This window comes from Pempheris klunzingeri, chromosome 16, assembly GCF_042242105.1.
Source record: "Pempheris klunzingeri isolate RE-2024b chromosome 16, fPemKlu1.hap1, whole genome shotgun sequence".
NCBI lineage: Eukaryota > Metazoa > Chordata > Actinopteri > Acropomatiformes > Pempheridae > Pempheris > Pempheris klunzingeri.
Window position 1 is genome coordinate 10811446 of NC_092027.1, and position 16908 is coordinate 10828353.

Sequence of the window (16908 nt, forward strand, 5' to 3'; positions counted from 1 at the left end):
AAACATGCTCAAGTGAATCAGCGGGAAATCATCTGTTACTGTGCTTGAGAGGAAGTTATTTTATCTCGACACAGTTGTGGGAATGCAGTTGGGAAATACTGCAGCACATAATAGTCTGACAGCATCTCCCCAGAGCAGTGAACGATGGAAGGTGACTCCTCCTGAACTCCTCTGGGAAACACACACGCTAGAGAGTGAAAATAGTGTACAAAGGTGTAGTCGCAGTTATTTACTGCGGAGTGACAGCTTCAAAAGCTCAAAAGCAATGGATGGTGTTATAAAGGGCTCAGAATCATAGTGATTTTGTGGTGCAGGGAAAAAGAAGAAAAGAAAAATCAAGCATTGTAACTCACCGTCTCTTCAGTCTGGAGGGGTTGTCATAGTGATGGCTCCATTTTCACAATTTTGTAATAAAAAAGAAAAAAAAAAAACACAGGCGTGTATTTGCTATAGGGGTTTCTTTTATGAAATGGTCTCTGGATAAATACTTGATACAAGCAAAGAGAATTCAAAGAGCAGAGTACATCTTTAGGTCTGTCAGATCCACCTCAAACCGTCTGTCGCTCAAAAATACATCCAAATGAAACCTGCAATGTGAGAGAAACAGACACACATATCATAACAAGAAAGCTTCATCCTCCCATTTTGAAATATTCATCTCCAGAGGAAGCGCGTTGCTGCAGCTCAGTTCCCCTGTTGCTTTGCTGTCCTCATGGCAACAACAACCTGGCTGTGGACGCGTGGGTGCTCGGTGCATGCTGGGGGATTATATGCACTAGATCCTGGACTCCATCCAGCGCACTGCACTGGATGACGGCAGGCAGCCATGGGCCAGCCAAATGCAGAGATTTAGAAGCAACACCAGATGGGAATGAATTTAAGCATCCTTTAGATGTAAACGAGGGTCTGTCAGAGCAATCGGAAAGTTTGATGAAGACCAAGACGTGTTGAATTCTTGATGCTGCAGTGTGCTAAGTCAGTCCGGTCCGTTGGTTAAAAACAGGGCACGGTCTCTCTGTAAGCACTCTTTAATGGATCCCAACATGCTAAGACATTAAACTCACCCAACTTCTCATCAGACAAAGCTCTGCCTCTTCCCTGTAAAACAAATGTAAAAAAATAGAAATGTCCTGCAGCGAGGGATCAAGCATGTCATACATCAATATCATTACAGGTGCTGCAAGTGACAATGAAATGACAGCTAATAAGAGAAATAACAGTAATATCTAACTCTGCAAAAGCACAAAATAACACTGTGGACTCATTCTGTAAAGTGTCACCATGTGAGGCAAAGAAAGGCAAGTTTATCTGTATGGCACCTTCCAACAACAACAAGGAAACTCAAAGTGCTGCACAAATGACAGAAAAATGCATTAAGTTACCAATGCATTTAAAATGTTCTGACTCTTTGGTGGATACAATTTTTAGACTTTTTGTTTTGTTTTCGTTGGTTTCTTTCCCCCTCTTTGACTGAAGGATCTCTCAGCTTGTCCCACGTCTCTCAAACACCTAAATAATTAACTCTGGGCCTCATAAATACAACAAGTGTAGATTCAGTTGTGCATTTCTTTATTTGTGATTCATGACTGAGCTGGTCACTGCACCCACACTGCACCCCTTCTTAATTACATTTTTCAAAACAATTTGCTGTTTAATTAGCAAAAACTCACTCGTGATTCAATGAACATCAAACAAAAACCTTATCAGGTGTGTGAGAAGAATTTCCTGCCTCTCCGCTCAGCTGCAGGATTATGAGGTGTGTTAACACCAAAAGAAGCAGGATCACCACAGAAGAAGAGCCAATGCTGAGTCAGGACCTTACCATCTGGTACCTCGGGGAACCTGCATTCATCAGCAAATCTCTGTCCAACTCCGGTTTTAGGGAGAAAAAATCAGTGATGAATGCCAATTACAGCCTCCGCCAAATCAAGGATCCTAATTGCATAATATCCTCCTGTCTTTTTAGCATCATAATCTTTGGTCATTACTGCTCACTATAGTGGTGCTGTGAGCTATCTGGAGCTTCTCTCTTTCTAAGTGTTTTTGGGACTTAAAAAAAAATCTATATCAGATATATTACAGGAAAAGACAAGAGGGAGAGATTCTCAGCCAAATTTTAACCGAGGACATTGTAATTACGCGGTCAGCATCTTTAGAAATACACTTATTTACTTTCTTGTCAACAGTTACATCAGAAGACTGATACCAGGCCATGACACCACAGCCCGCAGCCAGTTAGCTTAGCATAAAGAAACAGTTGGAAATAATTTTGTGAATGAATAAACTGGATATTTTCTGATGATTTTTTTTCTGTTGCTTATTTGTTTGTTTTGTTTGAGTATGTGTTCTGATATGCACAGACAGAAAAACAGCTGTAAACACGAGGCACGGGGGAAGAGGTTCACACTGAAGAAGTGAACCGAAGGAGAAATCACTTAAAACTTCACACCACCATCTCTCACACAAACGGGAACCTTTGAGCAAGAATTCACAAGAATTCACACAACACAAGCAACACATGTTGGCCAAAAGAGAAAACCAGAGTTTAAACCACCCCCCATTTATAAATTTAGTCTGTTTGAAGGTGAAGTTTCTTTCCGCATTAGAAATAAATGAGGTTGTGTGTTTCTGTGTTTTTTGTCACCCATGTGTCACTGTTGAAGTGACTACCGGTGATAGATGGCAGATAAAATTATGTAATTTATATCAATTTATCATCTTTCTATTATCACTAATGTTCTCCCCCCACAGGTTTTCACACGTATTTCCTTCCATAAGCAGTTTCATTTACAAGCATTTCTGTCATGAAACTTTTGCCACTTCCACCTCTGGCACTGGAAGGGTATTTTGGGCTGCTGCAGCGGGTTGTAAATTAGATTCACATGACAAGCCAGAGAGCAGATGCACTGAAAAACAGGGGGGAAAAAGTTGTGTGTATGAGGAAACTATACTTCCTCTTTTAAGTGTGAAGGTCTTCTGGACTGTTTAAAACGGGTGAACTTTCTCGCTGGGACAAAAAAAACGTGCCTATTAGTCTGCATCAAGGTAAATGCAAACCATTTCTCCTTATCTGAAGTAACTGTCTTTCATGAGTCGAGATCAAGTGCTTGTCAAAGCTATTGACTGCAGTAGTATATGGTGGTATATTATTAATAGTTTGTAGGAAGGTAGGAAAGATTTGCTGAGAAAGAAGCTCACAGATTACAGTAAAACAGGTTTGAGCTTCTCCTTTTTGAAGTGAAGAAATATTGAAAAAAGTGTGCAATGCTAGAAAACAGCCTGAAGCGTTTTCAATTCTAATCTCACTTTTTACGTTGGAGTTTCACTTCACTTCACTTTGATCTCTGTAGATGAGTAACACCAATCATGACTGTGTTAAATCTTAAATGTACTTTATAGTGTTCAGGTTTTAGACCAGACTAGGCTTGTGCTGTGCACATAAACAACATTGTTTAATGTGGGTTAATGTGTATATGAATATTTTCTATTGCAGAAGCTGGTCAGCTTATCAATACAGGGATACTATGGGGCATTAGTGCATGCTTGTGCTTTGTAAGAGGTGGGCTAAATATTCTGGGGGCAGAGAGACTCATAACCTCATATAATGTGACTAGTTTTGTATTTTCCTTTGCAGGATGCACAGTTTCTGTGCCATGTTGCTTTTGGCCTTTGTGGTTGTCGGCCACTCATCATCTGCCTCAAATAAAGTGTGGGAAGAGTGGAAAATCCAACATCGCAAGGTTTATGATAATCAGGTAGGATGGTGAAAACCTTAATTTCTCTAGTTTTGTCATTGTACACTCAGGAAGACACAGCATCAGTCAGTGTTTTTGTTTCAGTCTGAGATGGTGTTCAGGAGAGCAGTATGGGAGAAGAACATGCAGACGGTGTTGAGACACAACCAGGAGGCCTCAGCAGGAAAACACAGCTTCACAATGGGACTCAATCATCTGGCTGACATGGTAGGAGTCAAACAGTCTGTGTTTTCAGTCTCCTGCTCAAACTTTCTGATGCCTGGTGTGACCTAAATAGTCTGCATCAGTGTGTTCATCAGTAGAATTTAAATGGCTGTAATGCAACTGTGCAGCAAGACTGTAGATTTAGGCAGATAGTGTTTGCTTTTGGTCGCTGTGTCTTGACTGAGATAAATCCAAAATGATTCCACTTATTACCAAAAATATGCAGATAATGTAAGCAAATGGGATGAGTATTGATAAGGCAGGAAAGTTTTAATGAGAAGAACAAAGTGGAAGAACTTCTGCTGAGGTCGAATGTGGGTGTGAACGTTACAGTGTTTAAAACCAGCAGAAAATTTACGAGAGTGAACCTCAAAACACGGAGGCAGAAGGGTCAGTTGGAAAGAAAACGAGGAATAAACGTTAGCAGGTTTTCTGGTCTCCAGACACCTCTGCTGCCAACAAGCTGATCACCACATTACTCACGTCTCACAGTGGATTTTATTGGTAACTTCACAGTGTTTTATTTATTACTTTTTGAGCTGTAATTTGACCTGTAATCTGCACAGATTTGGTGACAAATTAACAACTGACAGACTGGATCTGGTTTACAATATTTTTTACACTCATTCCTTTATTTGTTGGGTTTTTTTCATGACTTTCAAAAATTCAACTGTGATCTGCATCATTCCTGAGCAACAAATTGGATGACTTATCTATCTTTAAATTATCACTATTTTGCTCTATGAATCTAATTACACAACTATAATCCATTGTTTGGATTATAGTTTGTTTGTACATTATTATCAGATTTAACAGAACTTCACGTTTGTTGGCTGGCTGCTGAACTCAGCTGTTATACTGCGTACATCTCATGCCACAACTTATTGAAGCAGCCTCGTGCTGACAGTATAAGACCCATGTTCAAAAATAATCATCTACAACTGAAAATATTCAAGATCAAGGACTGTCTAAGAGTGGAGTGCTCAGACACTGGCCGTGCCGCTCAGAGACCTCTGGTGGATACAAACTGCACTGAACACCAGTCGTCATTATGACATCCAACGGGCTCCTCTCCCTCCCAGGCCCTGCGCTGACATATGCTCGACATTACAACGTGTACATTCCTGTGCGAAGTGCATTGATTCTCATTGACCTCTGCTGATGCAAGACAAATGTCACTGACCAACACTGTTAATCTGCATTTAAACCTGCATCCTCTGTGGCTTAATTTAAACTCTAACCTATAGAGCAGCTCTAATCTTCCTTTATACAATCTGATTAATCTAATCCCAAATGGCTGGGCTAATCTGGACTACTATGAAGTGCAGTGTATTTGGGAAGGCTAATAAAATTACATAAAGGACCAGTGCAAACCATTTTGTTCCATATCACTCTTGTTTTGTACCATTGTGGCAAATTCCATTCTACTATTAAAGTACTATTATTAAACTACTAAATGTAACATATTCTATATAGAAAATCTAACAAAAACATGTATTCTAAGTAAATAATGTACAAAAAAGCAGAGAAATGAAGGAAAATCGATGAAAAAACATAGCAGAGATATCAGAGGAAAGTGAGTTACTGCAGACAAAGAATTTTCAATCATGTTTCAGTGTTGATTCAAGAGTGCGAGTGAAGGTTTAATCAGTCTAAAAGGTACATGAGAGGAGAAGGGTGTTAATAGGGCTGCATTGGAAAATACTGAGGCTTCTATGTTGATGATTAAGACGACAGGAAGCGCGAGCAATGAAGCCCGGATGACGTATTGACCCTCTGCGGGATCCTGGCAGAAATGTTTCGGACACAGTCGAGCTTCTGGACTCCTGTCAGAAATCCCAAAGGACAGTGTGCTACAGTTCTCTTGGAGATAAACAGGGGGGCAGTTAAAATGTTTGTAACTTTTTAGTGAAGAAAAGGTTTTACAGAGGTGTTTTAATCCATAAAACTGGGGTCAGAGTCAAATGTGACACCAGCTGGACTGTTCAGGACTGTAAAGCAAAGGTGAAAAAATGGAAAGAAGTGACATGTTGGTACTGTAATAAATACATTTTTATTATACTCTTTCTCATAGAAAGTAGAAGCTGAAACTTGATAAGCATCACAGGAAATTGTGGTTGATTCTATGACCGCTAGCTGGCGTCTCTGAGGCCGAGGGAGAAAATATAACACTAAAAAGGGTGGAGGAACTAGCATGATGTATATGATCATGAGATCACTTTTCAGAGTAGGACTGTGCCAGTGCTAGTCCTTAAAATGCTGCAAACACACAATGCTGCAATGTTAAATGTGTTAAAAGTTACCAAAAGCAAGAGGTCATCGCTGTGATGTGACATTGCAATATTTCCCTCATGTGCATTTTAAATTAAGACAGGAGAGGAAGTCAATGAGAAGCTGAACGGCCTGAAGCTGGAGGAGCCCTTTCAGTTCAGAAATGACACTTTTAAGGAAGCAAGCAGCTTATTGACTCCTCAGAGCGTCGACTGGAGGAAGAGCGGTCTGGTCAGCCCGGTCCAAAATCAGGTAAGCCATCATTTGAAATCAGAAACTGAGGAAATGAGATCAGGCTAATAAATATCCAGTGCTGATAAACATAATTTTCTCTTTTCTAAGGGGTCTTGTGGGTCCTGCTGGGCCTTCAGCTCTTTGGGAGCTCTTGAGGGCCAGATGAAGAAGCAAACAGGTGTCCTTGTGCCCCTGAGCCCACAGAACCTGGTGGACTGCAGCACCAACGATGGAAATCACGGCTGCAGAGGAGGATACATCTCTAAAGCTTACAGCTACATCATTCGCAATGGAGGCGTAGACGCAGAAAGCTTTTACCCCTACGAGCACCAGGTCCTTCTTTACCTCCCTCCTGTACAGTATAATACTGGGATTTTATATATATTAAACTATATAACAAATCAGGACACATAACTTACATAGAACGTGTTTTAAGACAAAAAACACAAAACATGTATAATATCTACCAGTTTGATTAAATAGTAACACATTATGCATTTTGTGAATCTCACTTGTACTTGTAGAACGGTAAATGCCGTTATTCTGTAAAGGGAAAGGCCGGCTACTGCTCTGATTTGCACATCCTCCCACACGGAGATGAGAAGACCCTCCAGGCTGTAGTGGGATCGGTGGGACCAGTCGCTGTGGCCGTGAACGCCATGCTGCCGTCCTTTCATCTCTACAGAGGAGGTGAGGCCTCTGAATGTGAGGCACCCTGGTTTTGGTTCGAGTCACACCTGAGAAAATGAATATATCTGCAGTTTAGGGAAATAGCATACCTACTGATGTCTGACTTCATTTTGCTTCAGAAAAAGGTCACTTCATAGAAGTTGTATAAAAGAGACCTTTTATACAACTTCTATGAAGTGACCCTTTTCTCAGAGTCTATAATAAAGACTCTACTCCGCATTTAGCCATTGTTTGTTCCACTGAACTCTTGCTACCTCAGCACTGGAAAAGATTTTTAACTGAATTTTAATGTTACAACGCTCAATAGGTTTGACTATTTATTGCATTATAAATATTTATGTATTTAATCAGATTGGAATTTATCAGAAACAGAAAACAAAAGTCTAGGCAGAAGTGACTTTACAGCATGAACTGAATTGTTAAATGATACTATTACCGTAGAAACCTCTCTACCCATTCATCAACAATGCAACAGAAGTGTCAGAAATCAGCTGACAGCAATAACGCCACTGTTTTGCCATTTTATCACTTTCTATCAGTCACTGTGATGTTATTAAATGCATAAAAATGAATTTTTTAGGACTGTACAACGTCCCCAGCTGCAATCCACAGTTAATAAATCACGCTGTCCTGGCTGTGGGCTACGGCACAGACCAAGGACAAGACTTCTGGCTCGTGAAAAACAGGTGAATTTGCCTCTCTTCACTGGATATAGTTAAAATGAGTTCCTGTCAAATGTACTAGCCTCTTATTCCCAAATGTGAAAAGAAAAGTACTTCGCATACTTAAGAACTTGACATGTGGCCAATATTAAATATAAAATGTGTGTTCCTGTGATTCCAGTTGGGGAACCGCCTGGGGAGAAGAAGGCTTCATTCGGATTGCCAGAAACAAGAATAATCTCTGCGGCATTGCCAGCTTTGCAGTCTACCCTATGCTGTGAAAATGTAACTGTCATCTGAATCATCTTGGTAGAATTTAGACTATTTCATTTATTTATTTGATACCAGAGATCAGATGTGTGTTGTTAATTTTGCCAATTTACTATATGTGATTTGGTAGCCTTCTCACTGATGTTAGGGTTTTTTGAGAGAATACTTAAAAATGTCTGAGTTTCATTCAATAAGCTCTCATCTGCCTTTCTCTGTCATTCTGAAGGGAAAAAAAAGCTGCTTGCTTTGTACCTTCTAAAAAATGTGTGTATCATAAAGGCTCTATACTGTATTTCATATATGAGGTGTGTTTATTTAAAAACTGATATTTAAATGATGGCTTAGCTTTCAGAGTTATTCAGCGAACAATTAAACTCTTGATAACGCAAGAGTATCTCTTCTTGACATGAGAATGAAATATTATTATTGTTAATGGTAGTAGTAATAGTTACTGTTGAAGTATTTTATTATTGAACTAAATCATCTGAATATAAAATACCTGATAATAATAAACTTTTTCTAAACTGGATTCCTTTTGGTTTCAGTGGTTAATATAAAGATTCTGCGTGTCTAATTTGCCCAGTTGTAGTAAATAACACATAAAGGTCGCACTGTTAAGTTCACCAAATGATCTCCATCAGTCTTAGCGTCTTATTCATCTTCTTTTCTTTGTTATTCTTTTTCAGGCCTCTCTGTCTTTCTCAATAAGTACGTCAACCAATTATCATTATTTATTTTGAGAGTTTTGGTTGACATTTATCTGAAGTATTTTCAAACTGTATTTTTCAGTTCTTCAGGAGAGAAGACTTCCGTGATGAGGACTAATTGTTTGGTTTTGCAAATGTGTGCCTGGTTAACTGCCCCACTTCTGTTAAACTGCAGCTCAATGTTTCGCTGTCCAGCCCCAAACTTTCACTCTCAACAGTCTCATACAATCATTTTCGGCCACAGCAGGTCGTTGTTTTCAGTGAAAAAGCTCTAAAAAACTCAACTCAAGCATTTAGCAGCTTAGGAAACATATTTTCCTCAGGAGTTGGTAGAGACAAAAACTAGAGCTAAAACAGAGAGAGGATATTGGACTTACATTCAGGTGAGGAAATTAATGATAATGATGTTCTGTAACTGAAGCTTATTGCAGGTTTAATGACTTGCAGGTGTGCACTGAGCATGGGGATAAATAGAGTCTCTCAGCGTCAGTCTGGATTCTCCCCCCTGGTGATCTGCTCAGGTAGGTAAAGCATGTCTGTGAGGTAAAACTGCTTTTCTGAGATGGTTTTATTTTCTTTGATAGTTGCATATAGTGAAAAATGAATATTATTATCAAATATGAACTCTGAATATCTAAACTATTGGAAAAAGCTAATATAATTCCTAATTTGCATGCATTTCTTCATCTACCTAAGCACGGCCTAAAAATTGAACACTCACAATATGCCTGTACTGATGTATCTTGTGATGTAGCAAATACTTGACTACTATGTTCGTTTGGTCAAGTTTTATTTCCACTTCTTCTAAGTGTTGATTGATATCAGCTGTTGGTGTTTCAATGAGAAATGAGATCAGCTGTCCAATCAAAGCAGGAGCTAAGCCTTTAAATCTGCAGTCAGACACAAACATTTGTTGTCCTGATTCTCTTTTCTAGATCTCGAAATGTTTCAGAGCCTGTTTTTCACCATCCTGTGTGGATGTGCATCAGCAGTTGTGAATTCAGAGCTGGATCGACACTGGGAGCTGTGGAAGAAGATGCATAATAAAGTCTACTCTCACCAGGTAAAACTGAGTGGCTTTCAGCAACTATTAATTGTGAATTCATTTATTGGCCATTGAACTGAAAGTTTTCACCTTGACAAGTGTAGTGGATGAATTTCTGTATCACATAATAAATGTTAATGCTGTGACGTCAGATTGAGGAATTTGGCCGCAGGCGGATATGGGAAGAAAACTTGGAACTGATTAATGTCCATAACCTGGAGACCTCCCTTGGCTTACACACCTATGAGCTGGCAATGAACCACCTGGGGGACCTGGTGAGTAGGCTAGTTCACCTTTTCTCACATTAAACTAAAGCTTTGCAGCAAACAAATGCACATGCACATTTTTTTTTTTTTTTTTTAAAAAGAGGCAACATTGACTTGTTTCCCAGTGTTTTGGGTTTACAAGTTTTCTCAAGTGCTGTAAAATCCAGAGAGAAGTCACCTGTAATGTGTTTTTTTTTTTTTTTTTTTTTTTTTTTTTTTTTTTTGACATTTGTAGACCATTGAGGAGATCACTGGCACACTGACAGGCACCATTGTGCCCTCTGACCTCGAGAGGGCTCCTTCCAACTTTGTTAAGGTCAACTCCTCTCTGCCGCCATCACTGGACTGGAGGGATGAAGGCCTGGTAACAGAGGTCAAAATGCAGGTGATGTCCCGGCAGGTCATACCTTGTAGTGTTGGTACACATTAATATTAGGATATAGTTTTGTAGCTGTTTAAGGATATCTAGCCTGTACTTAAGTCATGTGCAGCTTTTTTTCTTTCTTCTAGGGTTCTTGTGGCTCTTGTTGGGCCTTCAGTGCAGTTGGCGCTCTGGAAGGGCAACTCAAGAAGTCTACAGGTGTCCTGATATCCCTCAGTCCTCAGAACCTGGTGGACTGCTCCACAAAGTACGGCAACAATGGGTGCAACGGAGGCTTCATGACTAACGCCTTTGAATATGTCATTAAAAACCAAGGCATAGATTCTGAGGCTGGCTACCCCTACATCGGCAAGGTGAGCTTCAAAGACGATGGTCCGTTATGTGTTTAAAGTCCTGTGTCCACTTAACTCTCGACCAATCAACACTTACTTTTCAGCGTGGGCAGTGCATGTATAACCAGCTGTATCGAGCTGCTAACTGCTCAGGCCATGCCTTCTTACCGAAGGGGGATGAGTCTGCGCTGAAAGCAGCTCTAGCTTTCATTGGCCCTATCTCTGTAGCAATTGATGCCTCCAGGTACAAGTTTGTCTTCTATCGTCATGGTGAGTAGTTATGGCTTCTTGCCTCTGAAAATACAAGCTTAGTTGGATGTAAGGAAGTGATTCTTAACTTTTTTTTTTTTTTTTTTTTTTTTTTTTTTTTTTTTTTTTTTTGGGATGTGTGTAAATGTTTTGTTTTGTGCGGCCCCACAGGCGTGTACACTGACCACACGTGCACCCACAACGTGAACCATGGCGTTCTGGCTGTGGGCTACGGCACTGAGAGGGGGCAGGACTACTGGCTGGTCAAAAACAGGTGAAATATCTTGAGGATTTCTATGGATTATTGTCAACTTTTTTTTTTTTTTTTTTTAAATTGGTTTTATAATCTAAATATTCCCTTTGTTTTGTAGCTGGGGTGTTCACTTCGGCGAGGAAGGCTACATCAAGATGGCTCGGAACAGAAGGAACCAGTGTGGCATCGCTCTCTATGCTTGTTTCCCCATCATGTGATCAGTGAACTCCAAGAATTGGCTGTACTAGATATATTTTTTTTTTAATAAACAGTTTGGTCATTAACTTGTGGATTTATTTAACTTAAGAGGTGGAATATTAAACTCTAGAGTTCGTGAATGTTTTAATGGGCATAACTAAATGACTACAGCTGTTGGAGTGATGCTTCAAAATCTTGCTGAAACCTTGTGATATGTGACCCACTTACACACATGCAAAGCAAAATATCTGGGTCATTCTACAACTGCATTAAAAGCACACTTGTGAATCATCACCTTGCTTTCAAAAGGCAAACTTGACAGGCTGAAAAGGATTCATTCCTCCCATTCATATTGGCCCTGAAGAAATCCCACCTCATGCTTTCACTGGAAGTAAATTGGGGATAAAATTCAGTACTTGTGTGCAAAATGTTGCTAATTTGAAGCTTTAGCAGTCTGAATTTGACAGCAAGTGCATCTCTTGAAGTTAGTCTTCAATGTAAGATTCCCCTTTGTTTTCTTGATAGGCTGCAGTGGAAGGACGGTAATTGAGATTCCCATTTAATTTGTGAAGCTCAGACAACTGAAGCCTCATTAGCTTTTCAAACTTTGAAATATAATTTTGCACAGAAGGACTGGATTTTGCCTCCCATCACTTAAGTTTGAAATGTTAGAAGTCTTTTAATGGCCTGTATAAACAGGGGAAGGAAGGAAGGAGGAAAAATCAAAGAAACATGTGGTGCATAATTTCTTTCCTACACCAGTAATAATTAGCGGGTTAGTGTAGTGACAATATGGCAAAGTACAGCCTCCTGACATTAACGTTTGAAGAAAAACTGACATGAATATAAACTGACATCATGCTGTGTAATGCAAACCATGATATTGTTTTTTCTTCAAGTTTTATTTCCATTATGATTCATTTTCTTCATAGAACTGGATAAATGGCACAAAAGTGCAAATCCCAGCATAATGAACAACTCTCACATAAAATAAATACAGCACCTTTTCAGCATCACTAAAATATTCTCAATATCCAGAAGTAATAAATACTGAATTTACCAAGATTTTCAGTCTTCATTTACAAAACACAAAGACAACACACAATAGATTTTTGTGTCATATTGAATTTTTTTGGAATTGTTTTCCTTGATCTTTTGTTCCACAAATTCCAAACTTGCACGTACAAACATCTACAGTTTCTACACACAGTACATTGACTTTTGAATTGAACTCACATTTAGAGTAGAACTTTTATCATTTAATAAACAGGTCAGAGTCAAACTAAAGAAAACGCAAACATAAATTCCTTCGGTGCAAAAGACAGCAAAGGATTCTTGCAGTTCTTTGCAGATGAAGGAGTTGTTTTCTGGCATGGGTCGGCCCTTTTTTCAGGACTGATCCGTGTGCCCACAACAGCTGAGAAGACAGAAACCATGCCATAAAAAGTCCTCCATCCTTTAATCAGACCGCCATCATTAAGGGAAGTCTTCAGACTGGTGCTTCTTTTGATCACATCCCGTATCACTGCCGTCATTATAGATAAAACTCAACCTGTGACCCTTTTTATATATATATATGTATATATATATATATATATGAAAATTCTACACATATTAACATTAAATGCTAAACTTTTACATTTTGGACGGGAGCTTCAATTTGACAGAGGGGCTCTTTTGATGAGTTGATAAACCATGGTCCTTTTGGAATTGGGGAAAGCCTCCACTTTATTGCTTACACTTCCCCCTTTTAAACAGACTCACATGGACAAACGTTTTTTTTGTTTATGTCAAATTGTACTTTTTGTGCGTAATTTGTGCACATTTTCGGCTCCCTTCGCTTCAGCATATTGCCATTTTCCGGCCATATCTTGCACCTCTGTGACAAGATGAATTGCACGATTACAAGCATCCTCCTCAGAAATTCAGGCATATATATAAGTATATAAAAAAGAGTTACCTGGGTCCAAGGTAAACAAGGAGCACAGTCACCACTAACTTACTTTCAGAACACATACTCAAGTTTCACCAATTTTAACCCCACTTTGATTAAGAACAATCACTGCAAGCAACAAATCTATGTTATCATACAACAATGAAAACACTAGTTCTTGCTTTAGACAAAAACAGCTGGCATACAGGACGTCCAAGAAGTCAGACAATACGATACAAACATGCGTCACGATCGGTTGAATACAGAAGTAAAAGGGGGTGAAGTCGTCCTTGTGAATTTAAGATGTGATCCTTTACTGTATTTCTAAAGAGAGAGCAGACCGCACGTTATCGCTGAGACTGGCTATCTTTGATGGGATTTGTTTTCAAGACTGAATTGTATCAGCAAAAGAGCACCCGAGTCTATTATGAAGAACAAAACGTTAAATTCTGCACTGCATACATTGCATTAGCTTAGTTTTTTTTCTTCTCATAGTGTAAATATATTTCTGTGGGCCCCAACTGAGCTGTATTCATCGCAGGGATGAAAACACCGCAACAGAAGAAAGTAGAAAAATATGTGACAGACGATTTAGAGTTAGCTTATACACACATACAGACGTACGTGAACAACACATCCAATCAGTGTCTCCATCATGAACACGATGCATTAGTTCATTTAATACACACAAGACAGCATTAAAGCAATAGTTTGACATTTTGAAAAATGCTCTTATTGTCTTTCTTGTTGAGAGTTAGATGAGCATTGACGCTGCTCTCAATCCCGTAAGCTAAATATGAAGCTACAATCTGCCTGGTTCGTTTAGTTTAGCATAAATACTGGAAACAGGGAAACTGCTAGCCTGGCTCAGTCCAGAGATGACAAAATCCACATATCAACACTTTTTTGTTTAATCTGTACAAAAAAAAAAAGTGTTAAAACAACAAGTTGCGGTTTTATGAGGTCAGATTTTGTTAGCTTTGAACGCAGCCAGGCTAGCTGTTTCCCCGTTTCCAGTCCTTATGCTAAGCTAGGATAATTGCCTCCTTGCATCAACTCCACACTTCGTGCACACACTTGAGAGTGGTATCAATCTTCTCATTGGACTCTCTGCAATAAAGTGAATAAGTGTATTTGTTAAAATGACAAATTATTCTTTTAAAGTCTGTCACACATGCGCGCAGCTCAAGGGATCTGATAAACTCCCATCGCTGAGATAATAGCTGTTATCCTTCTGAAGTGTGTGTTTCTGTGTTACATTATCAGTCTACTCTGGGGGGGGAAGGACAATCCACAAACAACGCCAAAGCCTCTAACATCCTGAGCGCGCGCACACAAACACACACACACACACACGCACGCACACACACACGATCCAGAGGACGTCTTTAGGTCAAACTACACACTCTACTTGGCATCAGCAGCACTCAAGTACTCAGTCACTGATTGTCAGCTCACATATTGATGTACACCTTTGGAGAAATGATACAGAAGTAGTGATATGTATAAATAATGGTACTCAATTAGCTTTCATTCAGATTGATTGTGTCCAATTAAGATCAGTCTCACAATAGGCAATTTTTTGCCTTTTTTCCTCACTGACAGTTAAACTGTATCATATAGCAACAAAGTGAGTCATAACTTTTCACTTCTAGAGATTCAAATGGATGCAATAAAGGAAGGATGAAAACAGGAGCCCTTAAATGAAATTAACAAGTGATTCGTAATCTGTTTTCTCTTTTTGTCACGGATTCTTTTTCTTTTGCTCCTGTTTGATTTGTGCTTATGGGGATAATTAGGTTGTATCATGACTTTGAAGAGGATTTAACACAAGTTTATTGAAAGCATTGATTGTATGTTTGGAGCCCAACCAGGATAAGAAAAAACAACTAAATGATCTTCACTTTCATTCTCTATGGACTCTAAGCAAACTGTAAAGAAAGATGGTGAGCTGTATCGTAAAACCTCATAAAAAAAAGGTTTTGTAATGTTGTAAGTTGTCTTTAGATTCATTTTGTGAAGCTACCGAGGTCAACAATGAACTTTCACACTTTTTCATTTTAAGACTAATTCTGCTATGCACATGGGACAGAGCTGGACTATCAGAAAACACTATCCTGCATGTACAATAATTTGGTGGAGTGGTGGTAAAACAGAACACTGGCTGTAAACATGGTCGACACTTTTTACCACACCTGAGCTACTGCATGAGTTATAATTGATAAAAGTTCCCTAAAAACATATGACTGCTGTTCTGTACATTCTGCTGTTGGATCAGTAAAACGTGGTCTACATGATTGCACTGATTTGCATGAAACGATGTCGTTAGAATGAATACATCAGACACTTTCTCTCTCACATAAAGACACACATGCAACCCCATGCACACGACTAACTTAGGCAAATATTACACCATAGTATCTGCTCTCACATTTAGCACTTGACCAAAATCCGTCCCATAGACGCTCCCGTGTTGCAGACATGACCATCACCACGCTGCAACAGCCGCATGGTTCAACAACAGGGAGGGAAGGAGATTAGTTTAACACTGAGGAGCTGGATCAAACTATTCCCATATACAACAGAGAATCCAGTGAAATGCATCTCTACCTGTCTGTTTTGAGGTTATAAATCAAGGAGTAGTTTTATGCAGGGGAAAACATTTAGTCATCTGTTTCTGAATAAATGCAGCCTCGCTGGAATGTTTTAATATTATTTGGTAGAATAAGAGAGAAAGAAAACAAGAGCTCTCAGCAGGTCTGGCTTCAGCAGTTGGCAGTGGTCAAGGGTCATGGGCGTTTTCAAAGAAAATGTATTCACCCTGAATTTCTGTGTAAGAACTAACTTTTCATCAATCACAAGTCTGAGCAGAAATGAGAAGTTAAATGAACCAGTAACGCCACAGCAAATAAAAAAGCAGCACTGAAAGCCAGTCACTGAGGCTGAGGACAGACGGAAAATAAAAACACTGCAATCAGATTTGAAAAGTGAACACAAACATAGACTAAATCTTTTCACATTCCCCTATACATGGCTTTTTTTTCACTCTCATCACCTCATTTGTCATCCCAGTCTTCTTAATTTTGTTTGATATTGTAGATCCGTGGGCGAGTGAAAGAAAACTCCCAGAAATTAACATTTTATCCTGACTTTGTTACCCTGTGCATATAATACTTTTAAAAAAAGTATGTTTTTAGTACCTGGCAGCTGAATGTTATCATTCGGGTGTAGTTATCAAGACACAGGTATCTGTATGCTCTTCTCTTAATAACTGTGGCTCTGTATAGACTTTAAATGATGCAATCCATATTTCAAAGGATTCTGGGCTTACAATGGGGATGACAGTCTGTTCTGTTGGTGTGTGACGGGCAGTGCTGAAGCTCTCAGGGATGTTCGGGCTCTGGTTGTCAAACACACACTCCAGCTGTGCTCTGCTGCCCACTGCTGGTCATTTGTT

The 16908-nt window shown here is 39.3% G+C and overlaps 2 protein-coding genes across 2 annotated transcripts; both read left to right on the forward strand.

Annotated features, from left to right (window-relative positions):
* Nucleotides 1-3000: 3000 nt before the first annotated feature.
* Nucleotides 3001-8547, forward strand: ctss1 (cathepsin S, ortholog 1). Its single transcript, XM_070847058.1, has 8 exons — nucleotides 3001-3045; nucleotides 3635-3755; nucleotides 3840-3962; nucleotides 6330-6482; nucleotides 6573-6797; nucleotides 6989-7154; nucleotides 7735-7840; nucleotides 7998-8547. The coding sequence occupies exons 2-8, from the start codon at nucleotides 3636-3638 to the stop codon at nucleotides 8095-8097; spliced, it is 993 nt and encodes a 330-aa protein (XP_070703159.1). The 5' UTR covers nucleotides 3001-3045; nucleotide 3635; the 3' UTR covers nucleotides 8098-8547.
* Nucleotides 8548-9306: 759 nt separating this feature from the next.
* LOC139216011 (cathepsin S-like) lies at nucleotides 9307-11564 on the forward strand. Its single transcript, XM_070847059.1, has 8 exons — nucleotides 9307-9314; nucleotides 9729-9856; nucleotides 9991-10113; nucleotides 10340-10489; nucleotides 10615-10839; nucleotides 10923-11088; nucleotides 11239-11341; nucleotides 11439-11564. Exons 2-8 carry the CDS (start codon nucleotides 9737-9739, stop codon nucleotides 11536-11538), a joined length of 987 nt encoding a protein of 328 aa, XP_070703160.1. The 5' UTR covers nucleotides 9307-9314; nucleotides 9729-9736; the 3' UTR covers nucleotides 11539-11564.
* The last annotated feature ends 5344 nt before the right edge of the window (nucleotides 11565-16908 follow it).

Excerpts from the sequence above, each read along its gene's own strand:
- ctss1 (XM_070847058.1), top strand. The coding sequence starts at position 3,636 with ATGCACAGTTTCTGTGCCATGTTGCTTTTGGCCTTTGTGGTTGTCGGC. Across the intron at positions 3,756-3,839 it reads GCAAGGTTTATGATAATCAG|TCTGAGATGGTGTTCAGGAG; the intron begins GTAGGATGGTGA and ends TTTTTGTTTCAG. Across the intron at positions 3,963-6,329 it reads TCAATCATCTGGCTGACATG|ACAGGAGAGGAAGTCAATGA; the intron begins GTAGGAGTCAAA and ends TTTTAAATTAAG.
- LOC139216011 (XM_070847059.1), top strand. The coding sequence starts at position 9,737 with ATGTTTCAGAGCCTGTTTTTCACCATCCTGTGTGGATGTGCATCAGCA. Across the intron at positions 10,840-10,922 it reads GCTACCCCTACATCGGCAAG|CGTGGGCAGTGCATGTATAA; the intron begins GTGAGCTTCAAA and ends CTTACTTTTCAG. Across the intron at positions 11,089-11,238 it reads GTTTGTCTTCTATCGTCATG|GCGTGTACACTGACCACACG; the intron begins GTGAGTAGTTAT and ends GCGGCCCCACAG.